At 50.3% G+C, this 15,529-nt stretch overlaps 1 protein-coding gene across 1 annotated transcript in view; it reads left to right on the top strand.

The window, feature by feature from the left end:
* Positions 1-5,990: 5,990 nt before the first annotated feature.
* The window catches only part of LOC108801774 (regulator of telomere elongation helicase 1-like), a 53,347-nt gene continuing 43,808 nt past the window's right edge, over positions 5,991-15,529 (top strand). Inside the window, exons 1-8 of the mRNA XM_018573684.1 lie at positions 5,991-6,071; positions 6,990-7,050; positions 7,437-7,512; positions 9,316-9,400; positions 9,522-9,587; positions 10,884-11,037; positions 13,140-13,178; positions 13,896-13,974. Coding sequence (XP_018429186.1) covers positions 6,996-7,050; positions 7,437-7,512; positions 9,316-9,400; positions 9,522-9,587; positions 10,884-11,037; positions 13,140-13,178; positions 13,896-13,974 — 554 coding nt within the window. The 5' untranslated portion in view covers positions 5,991-6,071; positions 6,990-6,995. The remainder of the gene's footprint in view (positions 6,072-6,989; positions 7,051-7,436; positions 7,513-9,315; positions 9,401-9,521; positions 9,588-10,883; positions 11,038-13,139; positions 13,179-13,895; positions 13,975-15,529) is intronic.

Raw genomic sequence — 15,529 nt, 5'->3', positions numbered from 1 at the left:
GTAGTGGAGGAGACTTTCTGAGAAGGTTGAGGCATCTTCAAAGTTGTCTGCGCACAGAAGGAGGTCATCCACATATGGGAGGAGTATGACTTCCGGGTGTAATTTCATCCAGGTGTCCAGAATGAGGGCCATGGCTCTGGCAAATTGAGATGGAGAGTTTTGGGCCCCTTGGGGCATAACAGTCCAAGTATACTGTTGGCCCTCGTGAGTGAAGTGGAGAGGAAGCTGTACTGGTCTCCTTGCTGGAGAGGAAGCTGTACTTGTCTCGCTGGAAAGGAAGCTGTACTGGTCTCCTTGCTGGAGAGGAAGCTGTACTTGTCTCGCTGGAAAGGAAGCTGTACTGGTCTCCTTGCTGGAGAGGAAGCTGTACTGATCTCCTTGCTGGAGAGGAAGCTGTACCGGTCTCCTTGCTAGGAGAGGAAGCTGTACTGGTCTCCTTGCTGGGGAGGGAGCTGTACCGGTCTCCTTGCTGGGGAGGGAGCTGTACCGGTCTCCTTGCTGGGGAGGGAGCTGTACCGGTCTCCTTGCTGGGGAGGGAGCTGTACCGGTCTCCTTGCTGGGGAGGGAGCTGTACCGGTCTCCTTGCTGGGGAGGGAGCTGTACCGGTCTCCTTGCTGGGGAGGGAGCTGTACCGGTCTCCTTGCTGGGGAGGGAGCTGTACCGGTCTCCTTGCTGGGGAGGGAGCTGTACCGGTCTCCTTGCTGGGGAGGGAGCTGTACCGGTCTCCTTGCTGGGGAGGGAGCTGTACCGGTCTCCTTGCTGGGGAGGGAGCTGTACCGGTCTCCTTGCTGGGGAGGGAGCTGTACCGGTCTCCTTGCTGGGGAGGGAGCTGTACCGGTCTCCTTGCTGGGGAGGGAGCTGTACCGGTCTCCTTGCTGGGGAGGGAGCTGTACCGGTCTCCTTGCTGGGGAGGGAGCTGTACCGGTCTCCTTGCTGGGGAGGGAGCTGTACCGGTCTCCTTGCTGGGGAGGGAGCTGTACCGGTCTCCTTGCTGGGGAGGGAGCTGTACCGGTCTCCTTGCTGGGGAGGGAGCTGTACCGGTCTCCTTGCTGGGGAGGGAGCTGTACCGGTCTCCTTGCTGGGGAGGGAGCTGTACCGGTCTCCTTGCTGGGGAGGGAGCTGTACCGGTCTCCTTGCTGGGGAGGGAGCTGTACCGGTCTCCTTGCTGGGGAGGGAGCTGTACCGGTCTCCTTGCTGGGGAGGGAGCTGTACCGGTCTCCTTGCTGGGGAGGGAGCTGTACCGGTCTCCTTGCTGGGGAGGGAGCTGTACCGGTCTCCTTGCTGGGGAGGGAGCTGTACCGGTCTCCTTGCTGGGGAGGGAGCTGTACCGGTCTCCTTGCTGGGGAGGGAGCTGTACCGGTCTCCTTGCTGGGGAGGGAGCTGTACCGGTCTCCTTGCTGGGGAGGGAGCTGTACCGGTCTCCTTGCTGGGGAGGGAGCTGTACCGGTCTCCTTGCTGGGGAGGGAGCTGTACCGGTCTCCTTGCTGGGGAGGGAGCTGTACCGGTCTCCTTGCTGGGGAGGGAGCTGTACCGGTCTCCTTGCTGGGGAGGGAGCTGTACCGGTCTCCTTGCTGGGGAGGGAGCTGTACCGGTCTCCTTGCTGGGGAGGGAGCTGTACCGGTCTCCTTGCTGGGGAGGGAGCTGTACCGGTCTCCTTGCTGGGGAGGGAGCTGTACCGGTCTCCTTGCTGGGGAGGGAGCTGTACCGGTCTCCTTGCTGGGGAGGGAGCTGTACCGGTCTCCTTGCTGGGGAGGGAGCTGTACCGGTCTCCTTGCTGGGGAGGGAGCTGTACCGGTCTCCTTGCTGGGGAGGGAGCTGTACCGGTCTCCTTGCTGGGGAGGGAGCTGTACCGGTCTCCTTGCTGGGGAGGGAGCTGTACCGGTCTCCTTGCTGGGGAGGGAGCTGTACCGGTCTCCTTGCTGGGGAGGGAGCTGTACCGGTCTCCTTGCTGGGGAGGGAGCTGTACCGGTCTCCTTGCTGGGGAGGGAGCTGTACCGGTCTCCTTGCTGGGGAGGGAGCTGTACCGGTCTCCTTGCTGGGGAGGGAGCTGTACCGGTCTCCTTGCTGGGGAGGGAGCTGTACCGGTCTCCTTGCTGGGGAGGGAGCTGTACCGGTCTCCTTGCTGGGGAGGGAGCTGTACCGGTCTCCTTGCTGGGGAGGGAGCTGTACCGGTCTCCTTGCTGGGGAGGGAGCTGTACCGGTCTCCTTGCTGGGGAGGGAGCTGTACCGGTCTCCTTGCTGGGGAGGGAGCTGTACCGGTCTCCTTGCTGGGGAGGGAGCTGTACCGGTCTCCTTGCTGGGGAGGGAGCTGTACCGGTCTCCTTGCTGGGGAGGGAGCTGTACCGGTCTCCTTGCTGGGGAGGGAGCTGTACCGGTCTCCTTGCTGGGGAGGGAGCTGTACCGGTCTCCTTGCTGGGGAGGGAGCTGTACCGGTCTCCTTGCTGGGGAGGGAGCTGTACCGGTCTCCTTGCTGGGGAGGGAGCTGTACCGGTCTCCTTGCTGGGGAGGGAGCTGTACCGGTCTCCTTGCTGGGGAGGGAGCTGTACCGGTCTCCTTGCTGGGGAGGGAGCTGTACCGGTCTCCTTGCTGGGGAGGGAGCTGTACCGGTCTCCTTGCTGGGGAGGGAGCTGTACCGGTCTCCTTGCTGGGGAGGGAGCTGTACCGGTCTCCTTGCTGGGGAGGGAGCTGTACCGGTCTCCTTGCTGGGGAGGGAGCTGTACCGGTCTCCTTGCTGGGGAGGGAGCTGTACCGGTCTCCTTGCTGGGGAGGGAGCTGTACCGGTCTCCTTGCTGGGGAGGGAGCTGTACCGGTCTCCTTGCTGGGGAGGGAGCTGTACCGGTCTCCTTGCTGGGGAGGGAGCTGTACCGGTCTCCTTGCTGGGGAGGGAGCTGTACCGGTCTCCTTGCTGGGGAGGGAGCTGTACCGGTCTCCTTGCTGGGGAGGGAGCTGTACCGGTCTCCTTGCTGGGGAGGGAGCTGTACCGGTCTCCTTGCTGGGGAGGGAGCTGTACCGGTCTCCTTGCTGGGGAGGGAGCTGTACCGGTCTCCTTGCTGGGGAGGGAGCTGTACCGGTCTCCTTGCTGGGGAGGGAGCTGTACCGGTCTCCTTGCTGGGGAGGGAGCTGTACCGGTCTCCTTGCTGGGGAGGGAGCTGTACCGGTCTCCTTGCTGGGGAGGGAGCTGTACCGGTCTCCTTGCTGGGGAGGGAGCTGTACCGGTCTCCTTGCTGGGGAGGGAGCTGTACCGGTCTCCTTGCTGGGGAGGGAGCTGTACCGGTCTCCTTGCTGGGGAGGGAGCTGTACCGGTCTCCTTGCTGGGGAGGGAGCTGTACCGGTCTCCTTGCTGGGGAGGGAGCTGTACCGGTCTCCTTGCTGGGGAGGGAGCTGTACCGGTCTCCTTGCTGGGGAGGGAGCTGTACCGGTCTCCTTGCTGGGGAGGGAGCTGTACCGGTCTCCTTGCTGGGGAGGGAGCTGTACCGGTCTCCTTGCTGGGGAGGGAGCTGTACCGGTCTCCTTGCTGGGGAGGGAGCTGTACCGGTCTCCTTGCTGGGGAGGGAGCTGTACCGGTCTCCTTGCTGGGGAGGGAGCTGTACCGGTCTCCTTGCTGGGGAGGGAGCTGTACCGGTCTCCTTGCTGGGGAGGGAGCTGTACCGGTCTCCTTGCTGGGGAGGGAGCTGTACCGGTCTCCTTGCTGGGGAGGGAGCTGTACCGGTCTCCTTGCTGGGGAGGGAGCTGTACCGGTCTCCTTGCTGGGGAGGGAGCTGTACCGGTCTCCTTGCTGGGGAGGGAGCTGTACCGGTCTCCTTGCTGGGGAGGGAGCTGTACCGGTCTCCTTGCTGGGGAGGGAGCTGTACCGGTCTCCTTGCTGGGGAGGGAGCTGTACCGGTCTCCTTGCTGGGGAGGGAGCTGTACCGGTCTCCTTGCTGGGGAGGGAGCTGTACCGGTCTCCTTGCTGGGGAGGGAGCTGTACCGGTCTCCTTGCTGGGGAGGGAGCTGTACCGGTCTCCTTGCTGGGGAGGGAGCTGTACCGGTCTCCTTGCTGGGGAGGGAGCTGTACCGGTCTCCTTGCTGGGGAGGGAGCTGTACCGGTCTCCTTGCTGGGGAGGGAGCTGTACCGGTCTCCTTGCTGGGGAGGGAGCTGTACCGGTCTCCTTGCTGGGGAGGGAGCTGTACCGGTCTCCTTGCTGGGGAGGGAGCTGTACCGGTCTCCTTGCTGGGGAGGGAGCTGTACCGGTCTCCTTGCTGGGGAGGGAGCTGTACCGGTCTCCTTGCTGGGGAGGGAGCTGTACCGGTCTCCTTGCTGGGGAGGGAGCTGTACCGGTCTCCTTGCTGGGGAGGGAGCTGTACCGGTCTCCTTGCTGGGGAGGGAGCTGTACCGGTCTCCTTGCTGGGGAGGGAGCTGTACCGGTCTCCTTGCTGGGGAGGGAGCTGTACCGGTCTCCTTGCTGGGGAGGGAGCTGTACCGGTCTCCTTGCTGGGGAGGGAGCTGTACCGGTCTCCTTGCTGGGGAGGGAGCTGTACCGGTCTCCTTGCTGGGGAGGGAGCTGTACCGGTCTCCTTGCTGGGGAGGGAGCTGTACCGGTCTCCTTGCTGGGGAGGGAGCTGTACCGGTCTCCTTGCTGGGGAGGGAGCTGTACCGGTCTCCTTGCTGGGGAGGGAGCTGTACCGGTCTCCTTGCTGGGGAGGGAGCTGTACCGGTCTCCTTGCTGGGGAGGGAGCTGTACCGGTCTCCTTGCTGGGGAGGGAGCTGTACCGGTCTCCTTGCTGGGGAGGGAGCTGTACCGGTCTCCTTGCTGGGGAGGGAGCTGTACCGGTCTCCTTGCTGGGGAGGGAGCTGTACCGGTCTCCTTGCTGGGGAGGGAGCTGTACCGGTCTCCTTGCTGGGGAGGGAGCTGTACCGGTCTCCTTGCTGGGGAGGGAGCTGTACCGGTCTCCTTGCTGGAGAGGAAACTGTACTGGTCTCCTTGCTGGGGAGGAAGCTGTACCGGTCTCATTGCTGGGGAGGAAGCTGTACCGGTCTCCTTGGTGGAGAGGAAGCTGTACTGGTCTCCTTGCTGGGGAGGAAGCTGTACTGGTCTCCTTGCTGGAGAGGAAGCTGTACTGGTCTCCTTGCTGGGGAGAAAGCTGTACTGGTCTCCCTGCTGGAGAGGAAGCTGCACTGGTCTCCTTGCTGGGGAGGAAGCTGTACCGGTCTTCTTGCTGGAGAGAAAGCTGTACCGGTCTCCCTGCTGGAGAGGAAGCTGTACTGGTCTCCTTGCTATGAGAGGAAGCTGTACTGGTCTCCTTGCTAGGAGAGGAAGCTGTATTGTTCTCCTTGCTAGGAGAGGAAGCTGTACTGGTCTCCCTGCTGGAGAGGAAGCTGTACCGGTCTCCCTGCTGGAGAGGAAGCTGTACTGGTCTCCTTGCTGGGGAGGAAGCTGTACTGGTCTCCTTGCTAGGAGAGGAAGCTTTCCTGGTCTCCTTGCTGGAGAGGAAGCTGTACTGGTCTCCTTGCTGGGGAGGAAGCTGTACTGGTCTCCTTGCTGGGGAGGAAGCTGTACTGGTCTCCTTGCTAGGAGAGGAAGCTGTACTGGTCTCCTTGCTGGGGAGGAAGCTGTTCTGTTCTCAGAAGCACAGCCAGAGGGACACAGTTGCCCACCCCTGTTTTTGACAATAATTGGGACTAGTGCTTTGCCCTGTGTTTTGCTTTTTTTTGTTTGTTTTGGGCACAACTTCCATAGTGTTGCTGGTTATGAATATGTTCTGTGCTGTGACTTCCTTGTAAATATTATTTATTTAATAGTATTGCTTTGCTCGGTAGTCATGCTTTTGTGCTGCTCTGTAACAAGGTGGCATTTGCAGTAAGTGAAGGTTTTGTGTCTGGCATCCAGTCAGATATTTGCTTTTGTTTCTATAATTAACGTTTGCAGAAGGTTTGGGGTTTCACGTGTCGGCGAGATTATAATGGGAAACCCCACCTCCATTTCTATAAATCATCTCTGATCTCTTCCAGACCCAAAGTCAGTGTCCTGGGCTCGAGGGATCAGCTCTGTATACACCCTGAGGTGAAGAAGCAGGAGAATAACCATGTCAAGGTGAGGAAGACGTTGTTTCAGTCTCTATCCTTGGATAATACCAGACTAGGAGGTCCAGCAATCCACCCTAAGAGCAGAGCACCCTGTTTTATAGCACTTCCTTTTATACTAACAAACTATTTCTTCAGCTAAAAACATATTTCAGGCATTACCGTGTTACCCCGAAAATAAGACGCTGTCTTATATTTTTTGGGGCTGAAAAAAACGCACTAGGGCTTATTTTCATGGTAGGTCTTATTTTTTTTAATGTACAACAATCCACACTTATTCATGTACAACAGTCTACATGTATTCATGTTCAAAAATGTGGTGATCAGGGGTGCCATACCTTTCCAAGAGCATTTTGCTAACCAATCGCTGGCCAGAATGAGCGACGCGCACTTTCACTATCGATTCCTTACAGACAGGGTGCATTTGGTATCACTCCGCCTGTGACAGGAGTCGGCACTGTAGAGGAGGCCTCGGCCTATGCGGCTCTGCTCCCTCCGGTGCCGCCTCGCTTCCTCTGGCTTCTTTGGCACCGCTGATTCTCTCCCGTGGCTCTTCAAGATCCCCTTATGGCACCACCGGCCCTGGGAATGGTCACAACTAGGTCTTATTTTCGGGGTAGGTCTTGTATTAAATTCCCCCCTTTGTATAGAACATGATGACTCAAGGATCCTTTGACTACTGCAGCTGTGGGCAGGGAGAGAGGTTGCAGGGACCAGACCTGTAGTCCGGGTGAGTATACATTTTTCTTTTTAGCACCTACACAAATACGACCACATAACCATTGCAGTATGGGGTGTGAAGTGTAGCCCCACTGTCAAGGTTAAGAACATTCTGCTTTAAAATAAAATGTGTCTGTCCAAGGTAGTCAAGAGACCAACACTGACTCTGCATTGTATATAGAACTTACCACATTGTCTGTCTTTCTAGGTCCATATGTGCCGTTCCAAAGTGTCCAGTAGATCCTGTCACTTTTACAACAATGTGGAGGGTAAGTGTTAGTGGATGTGATTCTGGTTATTACCACTAGAAGGGGCTGTGACATGTCAGGATTGGGAAGGAAGGACTGTGTCCGGTTATATTTCCTCATAGGCAGAATCAGTTCTAGGATGAGAAACGTTGAAAGAACAGATAAGGGATGGGGCAGAGGGATGGGTGTTTTAGGGCAAGGGTAGGCAATGTCTGCACTCCAGCTGTGGTGAAAATACAAATTCCGTCATGCCTCTGGGACTCATACCTCTGGCAGTCAGTAGTCTTGCAATGCCTCATGGGGCTTGTAGTTCCACAACAGCTGGAGTGCTGAGGTTACCTACTCCCTGCTTTGGGATATGTGCTTCATGTCTAGATTGTTACAGACACTTCCATTTCTTGCCCCAGAGAAAAGCACCGAGAAGGATCTGACCACGCAGATATTGGACATTGAGGATCTGGTGAAGAATGGCAGCAAGCACAGGTACTGCTGTAATGTCACTGTTCTGTCCTCTCATAACACGCCTGAACTTTATACACGGATTATAAAAAATGAATCAAAGTTTAGATTAAAAAAAATATATATAATTCAGTGTAATTTTTAAATACTGATATTATTATTATTATATGATACTGATCTGTCTTCATATCAGTTTCCTTTAGTCCCCTGTACAGCAACATTCACATCAAGATATGATGGGTCAGCTTTGATCTTAGTCTAATGATGTGAACATGTATACAGGAAGAGACTGGGATTAGTGTACTGATATTGACTGTCCAATCAGCAAACTGCGGGAGGAAGGGGGAGGAGGGGGGAACTTCAGTAGCCAGTTTTTCCTTATAGTCACCTAGCCGATGAACACTACTCTTCTTTCAGAGAAGGGTGATGAACTGTGCACATGGAGGAAGCTTGCTACTGTAAAAGTAAGATACAAATTATATGTGGGGTTTGAAATTGATATTCAGATTAACAAGGGTAAAATATAAAGACTAGGGTGGTTTGTTTTATGAGAGATACATAAAATAGGTACAGTGGTACCTCGGTTCACGAACTTAATTAGTTCCGCGATTCTGGTTGCGAACCGAATCACACTGTGATCAGACCGCGATCTGGACTAGAGGAAGCCACGACCACGTGTCAGAGCAGGGAAGATGGCTGCGGTTGTGTTCGTCACCCGACGCGGAGTTCGCAAACGGAAGCAAAATTTTGCTGAACGTCCTGTTCGCGAACCGAATTGTTAGCGAACAGAAGTGTTCGTGAACCGAGGTACCACTGTATATAAAAATTATTACATCTTCCCCCTAATAAGAAGTAGATGCGTATCTAAACTTGCTGTACACCAGAGCATATCTCCAGACAGTGTACACCGTGATTGGTGTTGGGGGGTACGCTCTTGGATCTGTAAATTGACTTATTTTCTTTCCCCACCTTTGAACCATAAGTTTTCTTTCTTTGAATTGTTTGTGACTTTATAACTTGGTAGACGTTCCCCTACTTGCAAATGAATTTCCATCAGATGGAAGCTTTCTATCCCATTATCTAAGGCTACCAAAGCCCAGCTTGTATAAAACTGCATAAAGGAACATAGGGTGCAGCCCAAATTTAAAACTTGTTTAACTTTTGTTTTGCATTTTATTTGTCCCGGTGCTTTCCCCTTCGGCTGCACAGAGGTCCAACGCTTTCTTTAGCAGTCCAAAACAAACCACAACCCTGCAGTAGATGTGTTCGCCAGCACAGAATATAATGAAGTACCAAAAAGTCTGTGAAGGTTCTCATTCATCCAGGTCATGGTATATTTGTAAAAAAATAAGTCAACTGGACTGTATTTTTCGTGAAGACTGATCACTGGACATCCTGACCAGCTTTCTCAATTCAGAATGACTTGTACTTGTGAAGCGTCTTTAAGAAAAATACAGCCAGTCCAGTTGCCTTGATTTATTTTTTACAGATGAAGTACCAAAAAGCTTTAATATATCAACTGGTGCAACAAAAATTTGTCATACAGTGCATGAAACTGCAGCAATGTGTATAATAATGCAAAGCATATTCTAATACAGCAGTCCATGCATGAAGAGGCATAAAAACACGCCCTTGTAACCCTAAAAGCAGTCACCTCCAGAAGGGGTTCTGATTGGTCGTACATGGGGCATGTAGGATTTGCGTTGGCATTGTTAGATTGAGAATGCTGAATTTCATTCCGATATGAATTGGCTGGTTCTTGCCACTTATGTTTTCACTTCACTGTAGTGATAAATGTTCAATATGCTTTTTTTCTCCTTTATCCAGGGCCTGCCCCTATTACCTATCCAGACATCTGAAGCAGCATGCGGACATCATATTTATGCCTTATAATTACCTTCTGGATACTAAGGTACCAACGTTAAAAACCACATCAAGGAATAATTACAGAATACACAGGATCCGAAATGTATTTTGCTGTGTTAATGTTAGTCTATATTCAGGCAACTTTTTTCTTTTTCTTTTTGTTCTAGAGTCGTAAAGCCCACAATATTGATCTGAAAGGCACGGTGGTGATCTTTGACGAAGCTCACAATGTGGTACGTAAATGCTAGGTCAATCCAATCGTCTTTCAAGTCTCTTGACACTTTTGTTCAATTGCAACGATTTTATTAGTTTTAAAACCAAGAAATAAGCAGAAAGTTCACCCACGCAGGGGAACAATGAAAACCAAAATAGCATCATAACAGAACACAGTCATTTGAAACATGCAGCAATTTTAAGAAAGAGTCGATTAGTCACCACGAGGGCGAGTTATCCCCCGGGCTAATGGTAATGGTGGTAATGGCCATAGAAATATTGTGCTAGGTTCAGATTCCTCAACTGGAAACACTTGAACTTGATAATGTGGAGGGGAGTTCACATTTGCCTACGTAGTTGTATGTATTTACAGTTCTACATAGTGGTTTCTGTTTATTTGTGTATTCCACAAATGTAGGTAGTTGGAGTGAACCTTTTTATTGGTATTGAATAACAACTTTGAATGTGGTGTACAATGGCAGTATATTAAACATTTAAAACTGAAAACATAAGAAAATTGGATGGTAGGTAAAATCATCGTGACTTTACTGGCCATACACATCTCAAATTGTCAGCACCAGGCTTGACACATTTTAATTTCAAACTCGAAGGAGTCGGGTGGAAAATTGTTGGCTAAACAGTGACTGTATCCAAACATAAAAAGAAATACCAAAGGATAAGGAGCGCTACTACCTTATTAGGGGGTGTGGACTAACTCTGCATGTAAAAGATCTCTAAATACATAAAAAAGGAAAATGACTTAGTCTAATTGGCAGCAGTGACATCCAAGGGATACCCGGGTAGCGGCGTCTGGTGTCCCGGTTTAGAAGATCAGGTGTGGGGAGTAGTGGGCTGCATGTCCAGAAACAGGGGAGTTCCACGTTTACACGCGGACTCAGCTGGCCAGGCTGAGCCGCGGCGGGTGGAGGAGGGAGAAGTGCCGCAAACGGCTGAGGGCAAATATGTGTCCTATACCGTCAATCAGATAGGGCGGGGAAGGTCGGGATGCTGTGTGAGCTGTAGATGGTATGAGAGCTCTCACAGGGTCGGTGGCAGTTCGTTGGCTACGCGTTTCGAGGTATATCCTCTTTGTCAAGCCTCAGTGCAAATCTGAATTCAATAGACAGCAGGTGTAGTTTTCTCCATCCCTGCTGGTAGCGTGCATAGTCGAATTGATTGATTTCTCTCAATCAGCCAAGCGACCTGAAATCCTGGAGAGATCCGATGGTGTATGTCTAGTGTAAGCCTTTTCTTGCAGCTCTCCCTCATGTTTTCCCCTTAATTACAGCTCCTCTGTTTTTTTTTTATCCCTCTAGGAGAAAATGTGTGAAGAATCTGCTTCTTTTGACCTAACGCCATATGATTTGGCTTCTGGGATTGACGCTTTAGATATGGTGATAAAGGAGGTGACAGACAGTTTGGAGCAGAAACAAATCAGCGCAGAGTTCAATATGGAGTCCTCTAGTGCCTGTGAGCAGATCTGTCTTCTTTATTTTGTTTCAATTAGCTTGGACTTGTGGATACGACATTGTGGAAGGTTATACACTGCAAGGGGAATTTATCAAAACTGGAGCAGACAAAATCTGGAGCACTTGCCCAGGGCAACCAATCAGCTTCTCTGTTTAGTTTGTTCAGTGGAGAGTTGAAAATGAAAGAGCGACGCTGATTGGTTGCCATGCACAGCTGCTCCAGATTTTCTCGGCTCCAGTTTTGATAAATTCTCCTCACTATCTTTTGTAAGCAAGGTAATATATTTTTCTAGTTTTGGATAGAAGGGGGAAGAATTAAAACTTCTCTGATTCTCTGATTTTTTTTTTTTTACTACTCTCTGAGGCTCAGGGAGATTCGCTTACTGTACTGTAAAAAATCCTGAATAGAAAATCACCGTCACTCGCAGGGATAACAGTGTGAATTCTTGTTCCTTTTATTGAAATCACGTCACATGCATCATCTAAGCCAACGTTTCGGGGGTCCCTTCTTCAGGGCAACATAGCAGATCCTGCATGGTCCCGAAATGTTGCCTTGGATGATGCATGTGACGTGATTTCAATAAAAGGAACACGAATTCACGGTTTTATCCCTGTGAATGCTGGTTTAGTACTTTGAGGCAACATAACGCAATCCGTGTAATAACTGCGAGCACCACTAACAATAGCTTCAAGGTTACAACGCTGTATGGCCTCCTGTGACAGCTGACAGCATTTTGCCCATAGTACCGTTTTGGCGGCCGAAATTTCGGCGCATCCCTAGTGAAAACTCTTTGTAAAAGTCAACTTTACCCTCAGAGGTGTAATGTTCACAGCAGCAAAAGTGTACCTGTATAGTAAATGTCAAAAAGTTTCCCAGCACACTCATCAGCCAGCATGCAAAAAAACTTGTCTCACCGCTCAGGTTAAAAACAGAGGTTTAGATACACGTCTTCTGCAGAATATGTGAAAGCCGCACAGCCGCTGTATAGAAAATGTGACCCGATAAAGTGATATCATCCCTCTTTTTCTGATCAGTTGGAATTTCTTTTGATTGTTTGTTCAATATCATAACATAGCACAATGAGCTTAATATTATTTAAAAAAAAAATTCTAGCCAATTGGGAAAGCAGGGATGATGTCATTGCATGCAGGCAGACTTCTAAAGGAAGTGTTTTCAAAGCTGCTATCTAGGGATTGCTAGAGAGGTGTGTTATGAGAGAGAGGGAGCTTACAACAGTCTCTATGCACAGTCACTGTTACATAGTGCAGCAAAAGGAATGGCAGTAGTCATTTTGTTGCCCAGTGCACTTTTTGGTTAAAATACATTGGCTTGATGTAGTGTAATTGCACGCACTCCTACGTCCATGTCACTTGGCCTACAAATAGCTTACGGTTTGATATATAAATCACACCAACTATTACTGACGATATTATTGGAAGTGTGTAACTCAGAAAATCCAAATATCACAGACTTCGCATTGTAGCCGCAGCTTTGGCTTTTTGCAGCATTTTTTTTTTTTTTTTCTTTGCTCCACTCTGGGCCGCCATTAAAAATCATGGGCCCCTGTACACTATAACTGGTATTTACAGCAACCTACCTGGCAGTGCATTGCTGGGGTGCTTCCATTGTGGTCCAGGAAGGCAACAGTGGCGCCAGCATGCAAAGGAAGCCAACATCTCCTCTTCATTGACGCTGAGAGGAGGGTCAGCAGTTGGGATCTCTCCCTCATGTGCACAGGATGCCAGTTTCTCTCATGCTGTCTCTGAAGCTGGATGTGTAGCGGCGCCCTCATGACAGATTGCAGGTACTGCCGCTGCTCCAGGCAGGTGGTACATTGAGCAACAGACCCCCCCCCTGCACTGTGGAATGACGCTTCACTGGGGCCACCCATGGGCATCCCGTCGGGGCCTAGGCCCCCCACTAACCTGATGGCACCCAGCCTTACCTGTGCCCTTGCCCTTGCTACACTGTACATGACTGATCAGGGCAATGGACAGCATTGACTGATGTTGTCCCCTCAATCTGTTGCTGCCTTCATTTTGGACTAAACGGATGTCAACTAAAGTTCACCACTTACAAAATAATTTTGTTCTCATTCACAGCATTAAATATACAGATTGAAGACCTGGCTAAGATAAAGGGTAAGGCGCTCTCCGACGAATAATATGGGAATAAAGACATTGTTTGGGAAGCTTAGACCTGTCAGAGGGTTGATGTGCAAATAATAATGGTCAAAGGTTTGTGGACACCCCACCTTAGCCTTGCTGATCGGAGAAGCATTAGCTCTAACTTAGCAGGGGGTATGTCAGACCAGTGCAGAGAGACCACTGCTTCCACTCAGAGACCAAGGTCCTTCTATGTAGCTTGCACCCCTTTTGTTTTGATGCACCTGGAATATATTTAGCTCATTGACACTGAAAGCAGAGTTGGACTTTAACTATCTGGAAAATGGTGCGTGTACATTTTTGTTGCATTTAATGGAAGGATTGTATAATCCAACACACATCAACAACCATAATCAGTCTCAGAATTATGTCTTGGTAGCACCTCTAGATGGTGCTAGATGTCCTGTTTTTATATCTTGAAATGGTAGAATTCAAGAAAACCTGAACTAAAGGAAAATTGAAGTTGCCATTGCAAATACTAGATGCCTGGTCATTAGGCTGATTCAGTAAATTCAATACTTGGGTTTGCGGCCTGCTACTAGTGTGCAAATCTGCAGTTCTAGCTTTACTTGCTGTATGCTTGTTCTAGTCAAGCATTTAGGAAGAATTAAAGCTAGAGAAAGCCAGGCAAGCAGCATTTTTAGTCCCCTTTAGGCTGTTTATAGTGATGGCTTGTGCGGTTCTTTCTTTTAGGGGCTCTCCTGCAGCTTGAGAACGCTATTGATGCCATTTCCCTGCCAGCTAACGGGACTGGGGTCACTAAAGACGGGAGGTAATTGCTGCTGCTAATAATATTCTAGGATAATCATATTGTTCCTGTTCAGCTCTCACGATTTGCCAAAATAATTCAACCTTATAATAGACATTTGATATTTTTATTTATTGATTCATTTTTTATTAAATATTTTTATTTTTTTTCTTTACTTTTAGGGGCTTCGGGGAAATATTAGAGGTCTAAGCAGACCCCTGATATTTCCCTTTAAAATAGAAAAAGAGATTGAGAACACAGAGTCCTCAATCTCTTATTCCGCAGCCCCAGTTATCAATGAACAGGAATCCTCTATACTGCGTGTTCCTGTTCATTCATAACATGAGAACATTGTATGTTTACTATATCCACAATCATGGATGAACAGGAGGTGAAGTAGATCACTTCCCATTCAGTCATAACTGAGGATATAGTAAACATGCCATGTCCTCAATTATGTACACACACTCAGCGATCACTGATCACCGAGTGTTTGCACTCGTCTCCTTCCTGACACGCTTTCGCAGGAGGCTGAGCGAGAGGAGCTCAGCCTGCTGTGACAGCGCGGGCTGTCTCCGGCCGCACATCGCTCTGCCAATCTGTGATAGGAGGCTGAGCGGTGTGGGAGGAGAGATGCCGGCCGCTCACAGCGCTCTCCTCCCGCAGCGCTGGGCCGGCTGTCATAGTTTCTTTCCTCCACGCTGGGGCACAGAGCAGCGCCCAGCAGGGAGGAGAGAAAGCAGGGATGCGCCGCTGTATCGGCCAGAAAATGGCACTTTCTGCATTATGCCAAAAGTGCCATTTTCGGCCGATATGTTTCAGCAGGCGATATATCGGTGCATCCCCTCTATAAACCTGTTTTGGTCTATGTTGAGCCATTGTTCAGCACTCATTTAAAGTTGTGTTATTTGGTTTGTAATCTTTATGCCTAATTCTAACACTGCAATTGTACTGGAAGATGACATTATTTTTTTATTTTTTTTAAAAATCTCATAGTTTTTTTATTGATTTTTCAAAAAAGAAACAGCAGTACAAATAAAAAAAAGGTGCTCGTTTGAGGAACAGTAGCCAATGTCAAACAGTACAGAAATATCATGTATACTTTATACCCCTCGCAGCTCACATCTGCTGGTATAGTTCTAGCAGCACAGACATACCGGGTATACCCCGGAGGGTAGTACATATACATGCTGTTTACTCAGGCGCCACCCGTCCACGGGAAGACAGCCAATTGGACCACATAGAATCACATTTTTTCATATTGCCTCTCTGCTGGGAAGTGACACGTTCATAGTCAACCATCCTATCCATTTCACTGAGCCATAACCCCACTGTGGGGGGAGAATTGGAGACCCATCTACGTACATTGACATTATTTTTTAGTTCCCTGATCTATTTGGCGGGAACATTGTGGAACATCATGGACACTTAGGCTTTCCCAAGATAAATGTAGCTCATTATAACTGGAACAAACTGTGAAAACGTTTGGTCGCGTTTAAGCCTTCAGCGTCCATTCTCTATGCAGTTATGTCATAAGTAAATCATTGAGCTGTTTTCCTCTAAGGGCTTATGGGTTTTT

Source organism: Nanorana parkeri, unplaced genomic scaffold (genome assembly GCF_000935625.1).
Source record: "Nanorana parkeri isolate BGI_ZX_2015 unplaced genomic scaffold, ASM93562v1 scaffold2486, whole genome shotgun sequence".
Lineage (NCBI taxonomy): Eukaryota > Metazoa > Chordata > Amphibia > Anura > Dicroglossidae > Nanorana > Nanorana parkeri.
This window is presented reverse-complemented; position numbering and strand designations above follow the sequence as displayed.